This window comes from Pleurodeles waltl, chromosome 6 (assembly GCF_031143425.1).
Source record: "Pleurodeles waltl isolate 20211129_DDA chromosome 6, aPleWal1.hap1.20221129, whole genome shotgun sequence".
In the NCBI taxonomy this organism is placed as follows: domain Eukaryota; kingdom Metazoa; phylum Chordata; class Amphibia; order Caudata; family Salamandridae; genus Pleurodeles; species Pleurodeles waltl.
In genome coordinates this window covers 334,890,842-334,911,474 of record NC_090445.1, presented here as the reverse complement: position 1 = coordinate 334,911,474, position 20,633 = coordinate 334,890,842, and the positions used below count along the sequence as shown (strand labels likewise).

At 48.7% G+C, this 20,633-nt stretch overlaps 1 protein-coding gene across 1 annotated transcript in view; it reads right to left on the bottom strand.

Annotated features, from left to right (window-relative positions):
• CARMIL3 (capping protein regulator and myosin 1 linker 3) overlaps nucleotides 1–20,633 on the bottom strand; it is a 1,220,401-nt gene that overhangs the window by 169,338 nt on the left and 1,030,430 nt on the right. Inside the window, exon 35 of the mRNA XM_069238205.1 lies at nucleotides 17,975–18,041. Within this exon, the coding sequence (XP_069094306.1) occupies nucleotides 17,975–18,041 (67 nt within the window). The remainder of the gene's footprint in view (nucleotides 1–17,974; nucleotides 18,042–20,633) is intronic.

Below are 20,633 nucleotides of genomic sequence, written 5' to 3'. Positions count from 1 at the left end.
GCTCTACATCATTGGTGAACCCCATACTTTCTTGTGGTAACTAAAGACGCAATGTCCATGTCCTCAGGAGGCTTGTGCAGGATGGTGGTTAGCATAGGGCTGGGGCGGTGATACGCTCCTTCCACGGCCACAAAAGGACTTGGCCGTAGCCTGAGAGTCCTTAAAGAGCTCTAGCGCCAAGTCTGTCCTCTAGCCAAACAAGCGAGTCCCATCAACAGGCATATCCATAAGGTTTGCCTGGACATTCCCCGAAAAGCCAGATGTTCTCAGTCAGGCGTCGGGCCATGAGGCCACCGTCGATGAAACCTCTCTGCCCAGCAGTTCAATCATATCCAGGCCATAGCTAACGGTGATCTTTGCTGCATCTCTCCTGTCTTTCACTGGCCACAAGAGGATGGCCTGGGCCTCCTCCGGGACCTGCGGCAGCACTTGCTCACCCATATCCCATAAGGTGTGTGAGAAATACCCCATTAAGTATGAGGTGTTGGTCCAGCCTCCTGTATTCCCTCTCCAGGGAGCGGGAGGGAGTGTACTGTGGGAAGTTGAGGCTTGGACTACTAAGCTCTCAGGAATGAGGTGTTGACTGAAGAAACTAGGGTTGTCCAGTGCAGGGCAATGGTGGTGGTGGGCAATCATCCTATTTATAGTGCTGGGCTTGGACCAAGTTCCCAGCAGGACATCAGTAAGTACCTCATTAAAGGACAGGAGGGGTTCAGAAGTAGAAGCCCCAGGCTGAATCACTTCAGTCAAGAGGTTAGTCTTGACAGCCACTGAGGGCAGTTCGAGGTGGAGGACCTCTGCTGCCTTATGGACCATCTTTGCCTAAGAAGCTCTCTCCTCCGTAGCCACAGTAGTGGGAAGGGGGAAACCCAGTATCTGGAGAGGTGATCAGCCCACTGGCCTCTCCTAGTTCCTCATACTAGTCAGTAGATCTCTTTAATTGGTGTTTTAAAGGGTCCAGTGACCCCTCCCAAATCTTCCTCCATGCCTGGTTGTTGCACATAATGCTCAGGCAACGATCTGGCACCTATGGGTGCTGTTGTTGCCGGAAGCAGCATTGAGCAAAGCCATTCCGGCTCCGGATTGTCTGGAATCAGAACGGGGCTGGTGACATCGGTAGGCAGCGGTATCGGAAGCATTGGTGTCATGACGGGAACCAGAGAAGGTTGCGTGGGTACGACCGGTGCCAGTCCAGATGTGGATCCATGAGACCCCATCGCAGCTGATGCTGAAGCTTCTGGCGCGGTACCTGATAGGGCCTTCTCTGACTCTGCGGGGCCCGAGGCACACTGGAGGAGTGGGAGTCACTCTGGCTCCTGGAAATGGAGGGAAGTGCGGAGTCGGACCAGGCATCAATCCTGCAGAACTGTGCTTGGAATGTCAATGTTCCAAACTCATCGCATCAGCCGATGGACAAGGCAAAGTCGAAGTACTTTTAGACTTCTTTTTGTGCCTCTTTCCAGAGTTCCCAAGGACCTTGAGTAGGAAGAAGAGATGTTTGGGCTCCTGGAGTGCTTCTGCAACCTTCTCCTCAACTGGGGCCGTGATCTCTGAGGACCTGCGCCGGACTGGTTGTCACGCTGGAGACACCATAGGCAAACAAGGTGAGGGACTGCAATCGACATGGCATGGTGACAGGCACCACATGGCTTGAAACCTACCTTTCTGGATGTCATCCTTGACACAGTAACAAAAATACTCAACAAACCGTTGAAAAAAGCCTGTCAAAAAACAAAAGCGGGGTAGCTCTCTCTGGATCTGTGCTGGTTGGTGTGAAAAGAAAAGGACTGACATCCGCGTGCCTGGGTAGCACCTATATAGGTGACAGCAACGTCACATCTGGCATCAATGATGTCACGTGGAACCGAACAGAGCCACCCGACGGCACGCAAAGGGGTATTGCTCAAGCAAAAGTTTCCAGATCCAATCTGACGCATGGGGAAATTCAAAGGTAAGGAAACTACAGCTAGAAGTCCCTACCAGATGAAAGAGGGCTAATGAGGCAACTGTAAGAATGGCAAGAGGGCCAAAAGATAAGCTTTAGCCATGCCCAGGGCAAAGACCTGCAGGGTGAGACACAGAACCAATTAGAAGACTTCAGACAGTGTGGCCAGGAGCAGGTCAATCTGGCAAGTGCTGCACTAAACCACAAATTTGCCCCAACACAAGGCGTATACATTTTTCATCAAGGAATGCCTGGCTGACATAATGACATCAACAACCTCCAGAGGAAGGTCAAACAAGTTCAGCTGTTGCAGCTCAATTAAGGTGACGTTTGAGAAGGCAGGAGTGGAGAACCCAACCATCCTATTGCGACAGCAGATCCTCCTGGAGGGGCAGTCCATGCCCAGTCTGGAGGCACTAGGATGACTTGATCTGTCCCAATCTTCTTGAAGGGCAGGAGTGGTATCGCGGGAAGGCATACAGGAGTGGAATGCATCTCTGAGCGAGAAAAGCCATGGGAACTTCAACTTGCAGAAGTGCTAGCATTGCACATTCAGGGTGGTGAAAAATAGATCGACCCAAGGTTCTCCCCATTTGTAGAAGAGACCTGGCAACACATCAGGCTGTAGCTGCCATTAATGATCCGTTAGGTACCGACAGCTGAGGCTGTCTGCCCTGGCATTCAACGATCCTGCCAGAAAGTTCCTTGGCGGTTGTAATGATATTTGTGTTTTGACCACTGACTCCATGTTGCACTTAGCCTCGTAGCACACCGTCACATTAGTGACCATCAGCTTAATTTTGCCTATTGACTTTATTTTAGCATTAGCCACTGCCATGTTAAAAGCTGCAAGTATTTTTCCATGTCCACTTTATACAATGTGCTTTTTGATCATGTTTTTTTCTGCGTGTCTGTGTGTTCTTTCTCACCAAGGGCTTAGGAAGATAAGAATGTGCTAGGATGATGTCTATGGTACGGCAGGGAACGGTTTTGTTTTCAGAGAGGGCATCTTGGGATCTTGGCCAATTCTGACGTGTTCCTTTCGAAACTGACCTGAAGTAGTCAGCATTTTTGAATAACCAATTGCGAAGCGCTGGGCGGTTCTAGAAATCTCCTCTCTGGCTTGTTTAAGGTATATTAGAGACCCAGGTTTGGTGGTAGGGAGATTCAGAGACTTCAGTCAGGATCGAGACATCAATGCCTGAAATCCCATAAGGGTAGATCTCTTTTTTATCCTGACAGCTGATCTTGGAGTCTACAGCTTGAAGCTACTGAGAGAAACATGAAGGAGCAACTGGGCCCCATGATGATTAATTTTCACTAATAATTTGCTTTGCATTTTGTATGAATATATATATAAATATAGGTATCTGTACCTTTACATGTATATATTTTCTGTTTATGGATTGAAGATTCTTTGTACATGTTTTCATTTTATTATTGCGCACATTTTAAACGTGAACTTTCGGTTGTTCTGACCTCTCTTTACAAGCCTTGCACAGTGATTTAATAAATGTCTTCTTTAGACTGAGAGGTGCATTCCAGAGATTCTTTTCAGTGTGTGTGTGTGTTTCAGCTTGGTCAGCAGTAAAGCAAAACAGCGGTCCAGCCATGTTCAGAGATGCAAGGCCTCCTGGCAAAGGGACCAAAACCTCACCCTGTTTCTTGCAGTACATATGGTGGTACCCAATGAAGTAGAATCAGTAGGAGGGAGCTGGAGGAACTAGGAACCCCAAAAGGTAAGTACCAGGGTGTACCCAGAAGAGGTTAGTACCTGTTTTTTTCCCAAACCCACAGGAGAAATTTGGAAAAGGACTGTGCAAGGCCCAGACAAGACTGAAAGAAACCAAAAGTGGATCCTAACAGAAGAGAACCTGCAAAAGAAGGGGACCAGTTTGAGTTGGAGCGTCCGGCTGTGGCAGAAGCCACTACCCACCCTTCTGTGGATGCAGGAACAGGTCGATGGTGGATGAAGAAAGTCAGCAGTGCAGCAGAAGAGCAGACAATGCAGTCCAGAAGTGATGCAAGTGATGTCCCACATCGGCGGTTGCGATACAGTCAGTCAGTGGTGTTGTAAAACCACCAACAAACCTTGGCAAAAGCAAGAGTCAGTGAAGAGGGTTTTGAAAGGCTGAAAGAACCAGCAAGGTCCAGGGTACTCAACCCAGGTAAGGGAGTCCGAGGTGGCCCTCAGCAGCTTGGAGCATCACAAGAAGAGGAGGCAGCCCCACAGGCGCCCCACAAACAACAGACACAGGAGTCTCAGTGAGGCCCCCTCAGCACACATGAAGAAGAGTCCCACGTCGCTGAAGCAGCAGGCAGGAGACTGTGCTTTGCAGGGAAGAGTGCTGGAGGCTGGGGCTACACGGACCCTGAAGATCCCTTGGAGAAGGAACAAACAAGCCTTGGTAGCTGCAAGAGTTGCAGTGCACAGGAGTACTGTCCTGCAAGGAAAGGCAAGGGCTTATCGTCTCCCAAGTTGGAAACCTGGGAGAGAGGACCAAGAGGACCACTCCAGACCACCATCGGTGGTGCAGGATCCACGCAGTTCCGGAGGAGAGAGGATCCATGCAGCCGGTCGTGGTTGCAGTTGGTGCCTGCAGATACAGGGGAGTGACTCCTTCTTACGTCTTGTGCAGACTAAAGACTTGTTGCCCTCAGAGGATGCACAGCCAGGGAAATGTTGCAGTTGCTGGAAGGAGCTGGAGAAACAATCTTGCAGAGCGAAGTAGTCCCTGGAGTTGCAGATTATCAGTTCCTGGAGGGTTCAGTTGCAGTCCTGATGGCCAGAAGATGAAGTAAACGATGCAGATGAGTTCTGCTGGAATCTTGCATGTCGAATCTGAGGACCCACCCGACAGGGAGACCCTAAATAGCCCAGGAAGGTGGATTAGTCACCTAGAAGGGAGACCATCTATCAGGAGGGGGCTGTGACATCACCTGCCTGACCTGGCCGTTCAGTTGCTCCCACGGGACTCTGTCCACCTTGGATTAAAGATGGCAGAATCAAGTGGCCACCTGGAGGAGCTCTGGGCACCACCCTTGGGGTGGTGATGGGCAGGGGAGTGGTCACTCCCCTTTCCATTGTCCAGTTTCATGCCAGAGCAGGGACCGAGGGTCCCTGGACTGGTGCAAACCTGTTTAGGCAAGACACCAAATATACCCTTCAAAGCATACCGGTGACTTGAGGAGGCTACCCCTCCCAAGCCCTGTAACACCTATTTCAAAGTTCCACAGGAAATCCTTTGTTCTGCCTTCCTCTGTCTGAGATGGTCAAGCAGCAGGAGGCCAGAAACCTGTCTGATGGGTGGCAGCAGCACGGGCTGCCTGAAAAATCCCATAAGACTGGCAGGAGCAATACTGGGGGTCCTTTAAGGAGCTCCCAGAGTACATAGAATCATACAACCAATATTGGGGTATGATTCTGACATGTTTGATACCAAACTTGCCCATGTTCGGAGCTACCATTATGTAGCTGGACACAGGTAATGTAAGTCCAGTACATGGGTAAAATGGCTTCCCGGCACTTACGAAGTCCAGTGTAATGGAGCTGATGTTCATAGGGTCACCTCTGCTCATGCAGGGGTGACCTCACACACAGGTACCTGCACCCTACCTTCTGGGCTAAAGGGCCTACCATAGGGGTGACTTACAGTGACCTGGTGCAGTGACCTGTGGTGAAAGGATGCATGCAACTTTTCACGCAGGCTGCCATGGCAGGCCTGCAGGCATATTTTACATGGCCTCCCATGGGTGACACTATAAATGCTGCAGCCCTTAGGGAACCCCTCGCACCCCTATGTCCTGGGTATGCCAATTGTAGGGTGTGCTAAATCCTAAGCCACCAAATTTAAAGGGAGAGAGCACAGTCACTGGGGTCTTGGTTAGCAGGATCACAGTGAACACAGTCAAAACACACTAACAGCAGGCAACAAGTGGGTACTTGCCAAAGAGAGGGTACTTTCCTACATAAACATCCCCCCCCCCCAAATGAAGGACAATAAGACTAACCTTGCCCAGTTGAGTTTTCATTGTCTAAGTGGAAATATCTGGAGAGTCCATCTGCACTGGAGTGGTTACTCCCAGGTCTATGTTCAACTGTATAGACCATTCCTTATAGGGAAATGGACCATCTCAGCAATTTGGGATTTTTTCCTTTCATTTGCTTAAGCCATAGGAAGGGCTTGTGGTCTGTCTGAACAAGGAAGTGAGTGCCAAACAAGTATGGCCTCACCTTCTTCAAAGCCCAGACCACAACAAAAGTCTCCCTCTCAATGGCTGACCAACGCTTTTCTCTGGGGGTCAACCTTCTTCTTATAAAAGCAACAGGCTGATCCTGGCCCTCATCATTTAGTTAAGAAAGTACTGCCGTTATCCCTACCTCAGAAGCATCTGTTTGTTCAATTAATTGTTTGAAGTCATCAAGGCTTCTTAGTATGGGAGCAGAGAAAATGGCCTGTTTGAGATTATCAAAGGCCTTATTCTGGCAGCTAGCTGTCCAGATAACTTCCTTTTGCATCCTTTTGGATGTGAGGTCATTTAAGGGGAACCAATGGAGCCATATCCCTTAATGAACCTTCTGTAGAACCCATTCAGGTATAGGAAGGCTCTGACTTGGGTCTGAGTATTAAGGAACCCATTTCTTTGGGGGTGATAAGGGGTGGTGAATTTGTATGTTACACCACACTCCTTCCACATGAATTTAAGGTATGCAGACATGAAGTTTGCACCTCTGTCTGATACCACCTCTTTCTCTCTGGTTTGCGGACAAAGCCCTTCCTGGGTGGAAGTGCTAGCACCCCCGCCCTCAGGAATGTGCACTGTCCTGGCGGCTAGCATCAAAGGGCCTATGGCCTTTGAAACTTGACCCCCAGGCCTGTTCCTAGCAGCAGATGGCCGTCCCCTTTGCAACCCCCACTTTTGGTGGGTGCAATGGTGGGAAAATACACAAAGTATTGGGGGAGTAGACACACCTGGCATGCACCACCCCTAAGGTGTTGCCAACGAGCTGGACAGTCCATTTAATTTCCCTCCATATTAGATGGAAGGACATTAGCCAATCAGGTGTCGGAAAGTGACTTCTGCACATCGGAGGTGGTCACTTGGTAGGTGTAGCCACCCTAATGTAGATGACCCATTGGTCACTACCAGGTTCCCCGTAAAACACCCACTAAATACAGTATTTAGTGGGCATCCCTAGACCAGGGAATCAGATTTGATGGACAAAAAGAAGACCAGCACCAAGAGGAACCAAAGCACGAGGACTGCGGACCTGCTGCACAAAAGAAAAGGCACCAAACTGTGCCTGCTGCACCCAGGACCCGACAATCATGCTGAGGAGCTGCTGGACAACTGGACAGCTCTACAAAAAGCCAGAGGTCCACCAGGCTTTGCCAATCGCCCAAGAACTCCCTCCAGAGTGGAGGTATGACTCCTAATCCAAAGCAGAACCAGAAAGCCGGTAAAGTTTACTTCACTGACCAGCCGCTAACTCCTGAACCAGATGTTGCAGCTAGATAACCTGGGTATTGGTTAGCTAACATTGGGCACTCAGGAAAACAGTCCTGTTAAAGGACCAGGAGGAAGCCTCAGTTGGGGGACTTCAGGAACACCATGGACCTTCCGCCAGAGTGCCCCTGTTGCCCTGCAAATGACCCTTAAACCAACTTACCTCCTGCTTCTGAGGGCATCCTTGGGCACAGCTCCTGGCTCACCGATTCACTCTCCACCCGGCCGCCCTGCGCCGAAGAACCTGCTGTGCCCTTAGGGTCCCCCACTCCTTGCGACCTTGACCCCAAGGAACCATCTTTGAACTTACCCTGCAGTGATGTTTCCAAGTGGTCCCTCAAAGCGGCCCTGCATCAGATCCAGAGACTTTTTTCCACTGCTCCTGCCAGAAATGGGAGCCACCCGAACTTCTCCCAGCTGGCACAATGTGCCCACCGACCAAAACCAACCTGCAAAAGAAGAATTTGGTAAACCAACTGTACGATTTTATATATATTTTTAAAGGTGATCCTCCATTGATTCCTATGGTGCCTAATTACTTATAAAAAAATACTATTTTTATTAAACTTCAAAAATTCATATCTCGAAAAGAACTTACCCAATTCTGTTGATCTTGGTCTTAAAATTTATATAAAAATGTGAAGTATTTTTATAAATTTGTCTCGAGTTATTCCTTTGAGTGTGTGAGTTGCAAGACTGATGCTGTGGGTACAACAAATACTTTGCACTTCTCCAAGATTGGCCTTACTACTTGACCAAGCTACCTTAAAAATTAGAGCATTAGGTGATCTAAATTGATAACCCTGTAAACCAACATGCAGTGGCCTGGACCCCTTGCATGGTGTGCCTAGCTTTGCACACTACATAGAGGGCCAGCCTCGGTCAGTGATGGTGTCCTTGGTCTTGAGGGTGAATAGATTTGAGAATACTGTGAGTCCGGACTGTGAGGGTCCGGCTCTAGCGAAGACTCTCAAACCACCTTAGTGAAAGGTTAAATGGTGAAACTTGATTTCATGCTACCAATTGTGAGGAAGCTCTCCAGGATGCCAGAGAAGATTTATTTCCTATGGTTTTGCATGTGATTCATGTCTTTGAGCAACAGATGTCTGTAGAGAACCAGTAGGCGAAGCAGTCCTCGCCGGTGGGTGATGTGTAGACGTTGAACGGTGTTGTGGTGAAGGAGAACGGCCCTGTTGCGATGTCAAAATGTGACATGATGCCTAATGCAATGGAATAGGTGAGGTGTGTCTTGACATTGAACGACGTTGCAATGTCCTCGGTGGAGACCGTGAACACCAATGTCTCGACGTCGAACGATGTCTTGACGTCGACGGTGATGCTACATGTGCGTGTCTCGATGTTGAGTGGTGCCTGGTTGCCGTCGACAGAGAAATAAACCTTTGCCTTGACGTCGATGATCGCTGGACTGTAGTTGGAGTCGTGGTCTTTGCCGTTAAGTGTTGTTTTGACGTCGATGGGCCATGATGTATCCTCAACAGAGTATCAGCATGACGTGCTGGCTTGACATCGAGCAGTGAGCGACCTCCGGTGGGGACTTTTCTTTTGTTGATGTCGGTGGTTGATGATGTATGATGGCTTTTGACTTATGTCCCTCGATGTCGCCGTTGACAGAGGTGTGCTTCTCGATGTCAGTTGACGACCTTGATGTGACAAAGGCAGAACTGTTAATGTCAATGTAGATGCTGATGGTGAACAAATAGGAATTTTCCTACCTGCTGAGGTAGATCTTGCTCACCATTTGTCCATTTTGTCTGTGCTTTCTTTTCTTCAAGACCTTCCTCTGAAGAGAGGTGGTTCTAGAGGCAACTGTACAATAAATTGCTTGGAGAAATCAGGGCTTCTTAGTATAAGAGCAGAGCACATTGCCTGTTCCAGGTCATCAAAAGCTTTTTGGCAGCTAGCTGTCAATCAAACTTTCTTGGGCAACCTTCTGGATGTGAGGTCATTTAAGGGGGCTACAACGGAGCCATAATTCCTAATGAACCTCCTGTACTACCCTGTCAGGCCTAGGAAGACTCTGACTTGGATCTGAGTTGTAGGGGCAGTCCAATCCAGAATTGTCAGGATTTTGCCCTGGAGTGGCTGGATATAGCCTCCACCTACCAGGTGGCCCAGATAAACCATTTTTCCCTGTCTTATCTGGCACTTTGATACCTTAATAGTAAGGCCTGCTTTTTGTAGAGCCTCCAGTACAATCTCAAGGTGGACCAGGTGATCCTCACCAGGTGTAGTTCAAGACAGATATATTGTCTAGATAAGCTGTGCTGAAGCTTTCCAAGGAAAAAACAATAAGTGATGGACGGAATGCTGAACATTGTCAAACACTCACCCCCAGTACAGTGATCTGGGCCTAAATCCATCGTTCTTTTGCTCACCATGCCACCCCAGTTTGGACCCAGTCATATGCAAATCAGTCTTGACCCTGTTCCTCATGGGAACAGTCCAGCCCGAACTGGTAGGCCAGGTCTTCCCTGGATTGGAAACAAGCATCCTGGGACCAGTTTTGGGGTTTCACCCCTCATCAGCCAGGCTAGCTTGAATCCAGTGGCATGGGAAGCACGGGACCCACGTCTGGGCATACCCTTCCCACTTAGGGCGACAAAGCAAAAACAACAAGTGATGGACGGAATGCTGAACATTGTCAAACATTCACCCCCAGTACAGTGATCTGGGCCTAAATCCATCGTTTTTTTGCTGCCCATGCCATTCCAGTTTGGACCCAGCCATATGCAAATCAGTCTTGACCCTGTCCCCCAAGGCGTGTTCACAACATGTAGTCTGACCAGGAGTCAAAGAAAACAGTTCAGAGAACTGACATGAGAGATTTCTGCAATCTTTATTTTGTTGCTCAGAGAGGCAGTCTGCAAATACAACCCCATCTACAGTATTGTGGGAGAAGGGTTCAGGGAGACGGTCACTCTCTTCTTCCTGTCCCTCATCAGTGGCCATGAGCAAAGTCATGTCAGCCCTATCATAATAGGGTTTCAGGCAATTCAAATAAAGCACCATTTGGGGGATCCTAGAAGTGTCTAGGTCACCAGGTAAGTGATCTCACCCTTTCTCCACACAATAGTGTGTGGGCCACTGCACTTGTCTTGGAGTGCCCTGGGAGCCACAAGCTCCAGGACCCACACCTTCTGTCCTGGCTGGTAAACAGTCAGCACAGTCTCCCGGTCATGCCACTGCTTCTGCAGTTCTTGGCTGGCCTGAAGATTTTTGGATGCCCTCTTCATGTATTCGGCCATTCTAGATCTGAGGCCCAATACATAGTCCACTAGGTCCTGTTTCGGAGGCTTGGGAGGATGCTCCCAGCCTTCTTTCACAAGGGCAAGTGGACCCCTAACAGGGATTCCAAACAAAAATTCAAAGTGGCTGTAGCCCATTCCCTTTTGAGGAACCCCCCTGTAGGCAAAGAGGAGGTAAGGTAACAGGAAATCCCACCTTCTCCTGAGTTTCTCTGAGAGTCCCACTGTCATGCCTTTGAAGTTTTTTTTTAACCTTTCAACTAACCCATTTATTTTTGGATGATAAGGAGTGGTGAATTTATAAGTGACACCACACTCCTTCCACATGGATTTAAGGTAAGCAGACATGAAGTTTGCACCTCTGTCTGATACCACCTCTTTAGAAAAACCCACCCTGGAGAAGATTCCCAGGAGGGCCGTAGCCACTCTAGGGGTTTTAGTGGTCCTAAAAGGAATGGCCTCTGGATACCTGTGGCCTGGTCCACCACCACCAGTATGACTCTGTTTCCAGAGGCTGTTGGAGGGTCTAGGGGGCCAACAATATCCATCCAACCCTCTCAAAGGCTTGGCTTGACAGGTGACACATGAGCGACAGAACTCATTGGTGTCTTTGGACATGTGGGGCCAGTGAACGTGAGGGACAAGCCTGCCCCACGTCTTGCATTGGCCCAAGTGACCTGCAAGGGGTATGTCATGTGCCAAGGTTAACAGGGACTCCCTATATTTGAGAGGGATGACCATTCTCCTGGTGGCACTAGGATTAGGGTCCCTTGCTTCTGAATAAAGGACACTGTTATCCCAGTATATTTATGGGTACCACTGGCACCCCCTGCCTCTTGTACCTGAGCCTGCTGCCTTAAGCTTTCCAGTATGGGGCAGGTTTGCAGTTTCAAACTGAGTTCCTCCCTGGTGGCACCCTCTTTACCCAAGAGCTCAGCTGTGTCAGTTTTGAGCTTCTGTGGTAGAGGTTCCACCCAAGGAGTAGATTCCTCTCCATCAGGAGTAGAATCCTCAGTGGAAGCTTAGGCAGGAGGTAACAATTTACCCTGCCTGCCTTTCTTTTTAGGAGCCTCCTGGGCCATTGTTCCAGGCTCCAAGGCTTTCTAATCCATTTTCATTTTGGCCTATGCTCTGGTCAGGGCAAAGATATGCCCAGAAATGCCCAGCATTGCTGCATGGGCCTCCAATTCCACTTCAGCCCAAGCTGAAGTCTCCTGGTCATTACCTAGCAGACACTCTATAGGTAGATCAGAGGACACTACAACCTTTTTAGAGCCAGTAACCTTTCGCTAAACTCAATAACTGCCATGGGGTGGCAGACAGCGTTATTGTAAGTGCTGTTCAGGTGACACCAGTTTTCAGTCACCATAGTGACACTGGCACCTGTGTCCCTGTAGGCCTCAGCCTCAACACCATTTATCAAGGGATACTGCCCATATAAAGAGGACAGGCAGCTAGGGTGGCAAGGTGAATGCGGCCCTCATAGACCAACACAGCCTCAGTGGTCTCTCTGACTAGCCCAGAGCCCACTACAGCACCAAAAGCGAGCCCAGCTTCACTTTTGGAATGAATAATGCTACCACTATTGTTGCTGCTGCTAGGGGAACTAGGGGTAGAAGCGGTAATAGCAGTGGTAGAACGCTTGGTACTTTTTTTAGGACAGGTGCTGTCACCTGCCCTATGGCCTGGCTTTCTACCGATGTAGCACCAAGGTTTCTTTTGGGAAGAGTAGGAGGACTTAGACCCACCCCCAGAAGAGTTTTGTGGGCCTGATGAAGACTTGTTTTATTTAGGTTTGCCCACACCCTTGTCCTGGTTCTTACCTGAATCCTTCTTATTGTTGTCACCCCCAGTGTGAGCTTTCCTACCCACCCTGGTGTGGACCCACTTGTCTGACTTCTTTGCCAATTCTTGGGGAGAGGTCAGATCAGAGTCCATCAGATACTGATGCAGCTGATCAGAAATGCAATTGTTAAGAAAGTGCTCTCTCAAAATTAGATTGTACAATCCCTGGTAATCACTTACTTTGCTCCCATGCAACCTGCCTCCCAGAGCTTTAAGAGAGCAGTCCCCAAAGTCTATCCAATCCTGGGAGGACTCCTTTTTTGTCTCCCTGAACTTGGTCCTATATTGCTCAGTGGTTAGCCCAAATCCTTTTAAGAGTGCATTTTTAACTGCTGTATAATAATCTGCATCTTCCTCTCTGACAGTGAGGAGTTTGTCTTTGTCAGAGAAGGAGAGCCGCAAGATTGCTGCCAACTATCTCTGAGGGACCCTTTGTACTTTACAGGCCCTCCTTAAGGTAGTGAACTACTTGTGGATGTCATCTCCCACCTTATAAGGTGAAACTATATTGCTCAGATTCCTAGAGTCAGAGGTGTCCTCACTGACTTTGGGGTCCCTGAAGTTGATGTTGCTGCCACCATGGGGAACTAACCCCAAATATTGTCTCTTCCTCTCCTATTTAGGGTTAACTGCTGCTGCTGCAGTCTCAGCCTGGCCTCCTCCAATATCAGCTTCCTAAGTTCCCTATCTAGGAAATCTTCCTCTGAGCTGGAGCAGTGGGTCCCATCATATACTGATGAGACATGGGTGTTGACAGAGGAGGACCTATGCCCTCTTCTGGGGACTCTCTGAGGGCTGTAAAGTACCCCAGATTCCTCCTGGCCCTCCTCAGTGTAGCCTACGTCTCCCCTGTCTAAGATTGGAGGGACATCCTCTACTTGTTCCTCCTCCTGGCTACCTGTGTTGTCTTGGTCAGCCTGGAGTAGTAACCCCAGAAGTAGACTGTTATTGATATTTCGCCCTGTCTTGAGCTTCCTGGAAACACACATCTCCCTTAAGTCTTGGAAAGTACAGCTCTCATATTGAGAGTCTGGGACCTCAGTTGTGTTTTCCACTGAAGACGTCTTGCTAGAGTGGTGTGGGTGCACCTAACTACTCTAATAACTAGACTCCCTGAAAGTTTGGAGAAAGGGCTATGCGAGACCCCATCGTACCCAAACTAAGAGACTAGTGATCCTCATCACTAAGTGCAGTGTGTCATAACAACTAGTATTGGACTTTTATGTGGAAAGCTAATAGTGACAAAAGTGGTAAGGCAATTGCAAGTGTCGTATCTCACAGCTGCACCATCAATGTAGGAAGGTGGCCTGGTGTGTGATGGACACCTATGGTATATCACCTTATACCATGTCCAGGTATCCCCTATTAGTGAAGTGTAGGCAGTGTCTAGGAAGCCAGGGTACTCTAGAGGTAGCAGTGGATGAGCAGCCAAGACATTTCTAAGAAACATGCAAAGCTGGTGCAATACCACTATAGTCACACAGGAACTTATCACACATGACACAGTGTTACAAAAATAATGGTACGTTACTATAGCAACACACCACTAGAATACTAACAGGCAGTTACCCCCAACTGGAGGTAGGTACACACTAATTATATAAAGAGTGGCAATCAGTAAACTAGCATAAAAGCAACAAGCAATGGCAATACTTAGTAAAAATAGAAAGGGCCCTCAAGGAGGGCCCAACCATAGACTAAGGAAGTGGAAAGCGAGACACAGTCCCCCACCCAAGGATGTGGAGTTGTTAGAGGGGAGCTGGGGGAACTAGGAACCCCAAGAGGTGAGAACCAAAGTGACCCCGAGTGACCAGGAGAACAGAGGTAATTACCTGGTCTTTCCAAGGACTAGCAGAAGGACTTAGAAAAAGGATTGTGCAAGTGCAGGACCAGATAAGAAGAAAACAAAGGTGTATTCCGGTAGAAGAGGAACTGCAAAAGAAGGGGACAGAGTCCAGTTCATGGTGAAGTGTCCAGTGGGGGCAGGAGCTACTACCCACCCTTCTGTGGATGCAGAACCAGGTGGTCAAGGGAAGAAGAAGACCAGCTGTGGAGCCTAGGAGCTGAAGAAGAGTCCTTGGAGTGGTGCAGATGGTGTCCCACATTGGCTGTTGGGTCACAGATGGTCAGTGGTGCAGAAGAACCACCAATAAGCCTTGACAAATGCAAGAGGACCAAAAGAAGGGTTGCAAGGCTGAAGAGGACCAGCAAGACCCAGGGGACTTGACCCAAGGAGGGGAGTCTGAGGTGACCCTCAGCAGTCGGGAGAGCCAAGTGAAGCATTTGCATCCCCCACAGGCAACCTGCTGGCAGCAGGCACAGAAGGTCGCAGTGAGGCCCAGTCAGCACACCTGAAGAGAAGTTCCACGTTGCTGTAGGATCTGGGGACCGACCATCAAGGGAGTCCCTAAATAGCCCTAAAAGGGGTTTGGTCACCCGGTGAAGTGACCATCTATCAGGAGGGGGCTGTGACGTCACCTTCATGACCTGGCCACTCAGATGCTCCCAGGGGCCTCTGCAAATCTTGGTTTCAAGATGGCAGAATTAAGTGGCCACCTGGAGGAGCTCTGGGCACCACCGCTGGGGTGATGATGGACAGGGGAGGGGTCACTCCCCTTTCCTATGTTCATTTTCATGCCGGAGTGTGACCGGGGGCTCCCTGGACTGGTGCAAACTGGATTATGAAAGCAGGGCACCAAATGTGCCCTTCAAAGCAAACCGGTGACTTGGGGAGGCTACTCCTCCCCAGCCTTGTGACACCTTTTCCCACAGAAGTGGGTGTTGCATCCCTCCTCCACTGGAAATCATTTGTTCTGCCTTCCCCTGCCTGAGCTGGTCAAGCAGCAGGAGTGTAGAGACCTGTCAGGGGTGGCAGTAGCATGGACTGCCTGTAAAATCCTGGAAGAGTGGTAGGAGCAATACTGGGGGGTCCTCTAAGGAGCCCCCAGAGTGCATGGATTCATACCACCAATACTGGCATTATTATTGGGGTATGATTACGACATGTTTGACACCAAACATGCCCACGTTCGGAATTATCATTATACAGCTGTGTCCAATACACGGATATGATGGCTTCTCTGCACTTATGAAGTCCAGTGCATTGGAACTAGAGTTCTTAGGAGCACCTCTGCTCATGCAGGGGTTCCCTTAGACACAGGAACCTGCACCCTACCCTTTGGGCTGGAAGGGCCCATCATAGGGTGACTTACAGTTACCTGTGGTGAAAGGGTGCATGCACCTTTTCACACAGGCTGCAATGGCAAGCCTGCAGACATATTTTGCATGGGTTCCCATGGGTTGCATAATACGTGCTGCAACCCATGGAGGACCCCTGGTGTCCCAATGCTCTGGATACCTAAGTACCATACAATAGGAACTTATAAGGGGACACCAGTATGCCAATTGTGGAGTGCACAAAGGTTCAAGGTAGCCGAATGCGGAGGGAGAGAGCACAATCACTGGAGTCCTGGTTAGCAGGATCCCAGTGAAAACAGTCCAAGCACACTGATAGCAGGAAAAAAGTGGGGTAACCATGCCAAAAAGAGTGACTTTCCTACAGCCTGCTGGCCGTGGTGGTGGTGGTTCACAGCTGGAGACACCTTCCATGACCCCAAAAGGGGAGGAAGGTGGATTGGGGTTGAAGAAGAGCCACAGACAAGACCAAGGACCTGGCCATAGCTCTGCTGTCCTTAAAGCCCTCGAAAGAGGCAAAAACCATTAGCGGGCATGTTCTTGGGGGAAGGCTGGACATCCCCTGAAAAGCCAGTCATTCTTAGCCAGCATTGTGCCTCAAGGCCACTGACGATGAAATTTCTCTGTCCATTGAGTCGGTCGGGTCAAGCCCACCCCGTATGGTGAACTTTGCTGCATGTCACCTACCAGCAATAGCCTGGGTAAGAATGGCTTGGGCCACTTCCGAGACCATAGGTAGCACTTGCACACTGAGACCCATTTCATTTGGTAATGACAGCCAAACATGAAGTCAGTGTTCACCACAGTGCTAGTCTGGCAGAAGAGACAATCCTCTTACCAGAGGTAGCCAGCCTCTTGGATTCCCCATTAAGTGGAATGGTAGGGAACATGCTGAGGCTAATCCTGGATGTGGAGGCTAGGACCGCCAAGCTCTCCAGGGTGTGGTGCTCAGTAAGGAATCTACGGTCCCCAGGAGTGAGATGATGGAGGGGGCTATCATCCTTTGCACAGGAGCCCCTGTGTGGGGCTTGGACCAGGGCCCAAGTAGGACACCTGTAAGGGCTTTATTAAAGGGGAGTAGAGGTGCAGAAGGGGAGACTCCTCCCTGAATCACCTCCGTCAAGACATCGACTTGACTGCCACTGTAGGCAAATGAAGATCCAAGACCTCATCTGCCTTGAGCGCTACTATTACAAAAGAGGCTACAATAGCATCGGTAGGAGGAGAGACCAGGCCAGTGTCAGATGAGGTGTCCAACCCACTGGCCTCTGCCAGTTTCTCATACCGGTTGTCCTTTTCTTCATCGGTGAGCTAGTAACCATAGGGGTCCGTGAACCCCTTACATTCATCTACCTCTCCAGGCCTATCAAACAAACAAGGCACTGACTCTGCTTCAAGACTCTGGTCATGAAGAATAAAAATAGAACCTTTAGTGCAAAATTAAACACATCAAAAACCTGTTAGATATTTGTTGCAAAAAGATAGTAGAAAGAGTTAAATACAAGTAAGTTTAAAATAAATCTGTAGCAGCTCAGAATGGGTAGAAACATGCAGAAAGATTCTAAGTTTGCTATAATTATCTAAGGGGTGCAAAAAATTAACTTGTTCTTTCTGATAGTCACTTTAAGCCAGAAAAATATTGCAGAAGAAAAAAATGCAACCATGTTTGTTGCTTTAAACAAATGCTCCGTGAGCTGACTTGCTTTTCAGTTCAGCTGCTGGCTCTGTCAGCTGGCATTGTGCTGTCTGGACTTGACTGCAATAACTTATGAAAGTCGAGTTCTGACATCTTCAATTAGCGACTGGATGTGTCATAAGTTGCTGATTGTAAAGAAACTAGAGACCGGCATTCATACAGGGATTGCAGAATCACTGCATTATACATAAATATGCACACACAGACGCACACATGTAGGGCAAATATGAGATAAAATGAAACAAGAAGCCAACACACATAAGAAAACACCAACGAAGAATTAAGTATTAAAAAACATGTAACACATAAACATGTTTGATGAGAGATCTTTTATCTAGACAAAAGTATCCTACTCCACCTACAACATGTAATGCATAAATGTATGTGATGAAATGTCTTCTATCGAAAAATAAGTATCCAACTCCATCTATACACTGCATTCCACTAGGAAAGGCACGGTCTTTTGAATTACTGATATTGAAACCAATCAAAGAACATGAAGACCAATTTCTGACTTACCAGAATCCGCCGAAGAACGCCTTCTTTCTTGCTCTTGATGGCCAGCTGCCTCCTCCATATCTACATTCTAGACAAATACAGAAACCAAACAGGACATGGATCACTGTGCGAGATGGTGAGTTTGCACATAGCAACATAATAGTGTCATCACAGAGCAATTTACAAGAGAAAGCATCCTCCCATTCATTGTGCCTAGAAATGATGATAAGTTTTATCTGATTTGCTCTAACATTCTCTACCTATTTATAATCTCATATGGTTCACTTTCTGATCTGTTCTGATCTTGCAGAAGAAATCCTCTTCACAGTATTCATAATTCATTTCGTTTTAATAAATACCCTGCTTTTTTTGATACCAGCTTGTTGAAAATGTAGGAAGCTGGCTCTGTATGTACTATACCAAATTTAGGTATGGTGTCTAGAGTCCAGTGGATCCCCAAAGGTTCAACAGAGGCTAAAGAGAATAATACTAACACTCTCGTTTGTGGCTGCGTGGTGGAGCAGTCAGGTTTATCTGAGGGTAGTGCAAAGCATTTACCGTCAAGATATGAGGCAGACACTCAATGACTAATTCCAGGCCAAAGCTTTTATATACTAAAAATATATTTGTTTACTTTATTTCTAGAACCAGAGGGATCTTTGTTGCAAGTTTATCAAATGCACTTTTGTTTAGGTTTTGCAGATAAAACAGTTTACAAGTAAATAACACTTTTAAATTTCAAAAGTTGACACAGTGCAATTTCTCATAGGAACCAATGCAGGCCTGGGGAAGGAAAGTGTTAGCACAGTTTACAGGTAAGTACTAAACTTACGATCCCAGTCTTCGGGGGTTAGGATGTCCACAGGTCAAAGTTCAAGTTGATCCCAAAAGTGCACCATCAACAACACAGGGCCGGCCAGGTGCACAGGTCAAAGTTAGTGTTGGGTTTTCAATGGAATCCTATGAGGACTTGGGGCACTCGGAAAGAGAAAGGTTGCAGGTAAGTTCCCTCGACTTCAGGGCACTGACGGGGGGATTTAGGTGAGCACCAGGGAACCACAGGTCAGCACTAAATACACACTGCCAGCCGTACAGGGGCAGCCCAGTGCAACGTGCAAACACAGCGTCGGGCGCCCAATGCCTTTCAAAGGAGGAACCCAAGGGCTCACAAAGATGCTGCAGACGGGGCCCAGGGGGTCAGTTGCGTAAAACCAAAGACTGGATGAGTAGGAAAGGTGTCAGCTGGATTTTGCTAGACCATCGGTCAGATTCTCCAAGGCCAGGGGGTTGTGGATGCAGGGGTACTTTTAGGCATTTGGAATCTTTGTCGGATCCAGTCGCAGTCAGGGGGGTCCTCCAGATTCAGGCTGCAGGCATCGTCGTGTTGGCCAGAAGGGGTCAACCCAGGGTGGACTAGAGGTTGGAATCATCTAGGAACCTACTCTGGACTGGTGGGCCACCTGGACCCAGGCCATGGGCATCAAGTGCAGAGTGAGCAGGGTTAGAGGATCCAAAGCAGTTCTGGAGTCCTTCTGGAGTGTTTCTTGAGGACAAGGCCTTGGTCCCCAGGAGTTCTTGGTCCTCTGCAGGGAAATCAGTCCTCTGGGGGTTTGTAGAGGTCACTGGTCCTGTAGGATGCATCAACTTTTTGTAGCAGGAGTCTTGAAGCTACAGACAGGCCAGTAGTGCTGGGGCCAAGTCAGTTGTTGTCTGGATCCTTCACGGCTGGGGTCGGCTCTTCAGTCCTTCTTCTTCCTATTCTTGAGGTCGCAGGAATCTGAAGAGCAAGGGTCAGGGGTGCCCCTGAATACTAGATTTAAGGGCATTACAAGGGTCAGAGGCCATTAGCCAATGGCTACTGTCCCTGAGGATGGCTACACCCTTCCTGTGCCCACTCCCTTTGGGGGGGGCACATTCTGATCCCTATAGGTCCTTCTCCTCCAAAGTAAGATGGAGGAATATGCAAGGACGGGGTCACTTCAGCTATGGACACCCTAGGGGTGGTCCTAGCTGAAGTGGTAACTCTTCCTTGTTTCTCTTAATTTTCCTGCTGGACCTTCCGCCAAAAGTGGGGCTTGATCTGGTGGGGGTGGAGTGGGAGGGGGTGGGTGGAGGGAGGCATCTCCACTAGCTGGAGTGTCCTGGGGCACTGTAACAGAGGAGGCCTGAGCCTTTGAGGCTCACCATCAAGTGTTGCAGTTCCTGCAGGGTGGAGTTGTGAAGCACCTCCACCCAGAGCAGGCTTTGCTCCTGACCCAAGAGAGCACGAAGGCTCTCACCCCATGGGGTCAGAAATGTGTCTGTTAGTGGCAGGCTGGCACAGGCCAGTCAGTCCTACACTAGAGGGCTGTGTAAAATAGAGGGGCATCACAAAGATGCCCTCTGGGTGCAATTTACAATAAATCCAACACTAGCATTAGTGTGGGTTTATTGTGCTGGGAAGTTTGATACCAAACTTCACAGTCTTCAGTGAAGCCATCATGGAGCTGTGGAGCTCGTAATGACAAACTCCCAGCCCATGTACGTAATCTGGCCACACTGCACAAGAATGGACTTAGACACTGTAAGGGCATATTGCTCATGCAGATATGCCCTCAACTGTGGTACAATGCACCCTGCCTTTGGGCTGCAAGGCCTGCTAGAGGGGTGACTTATCTATGCCACATGCAGCATTTGGTGG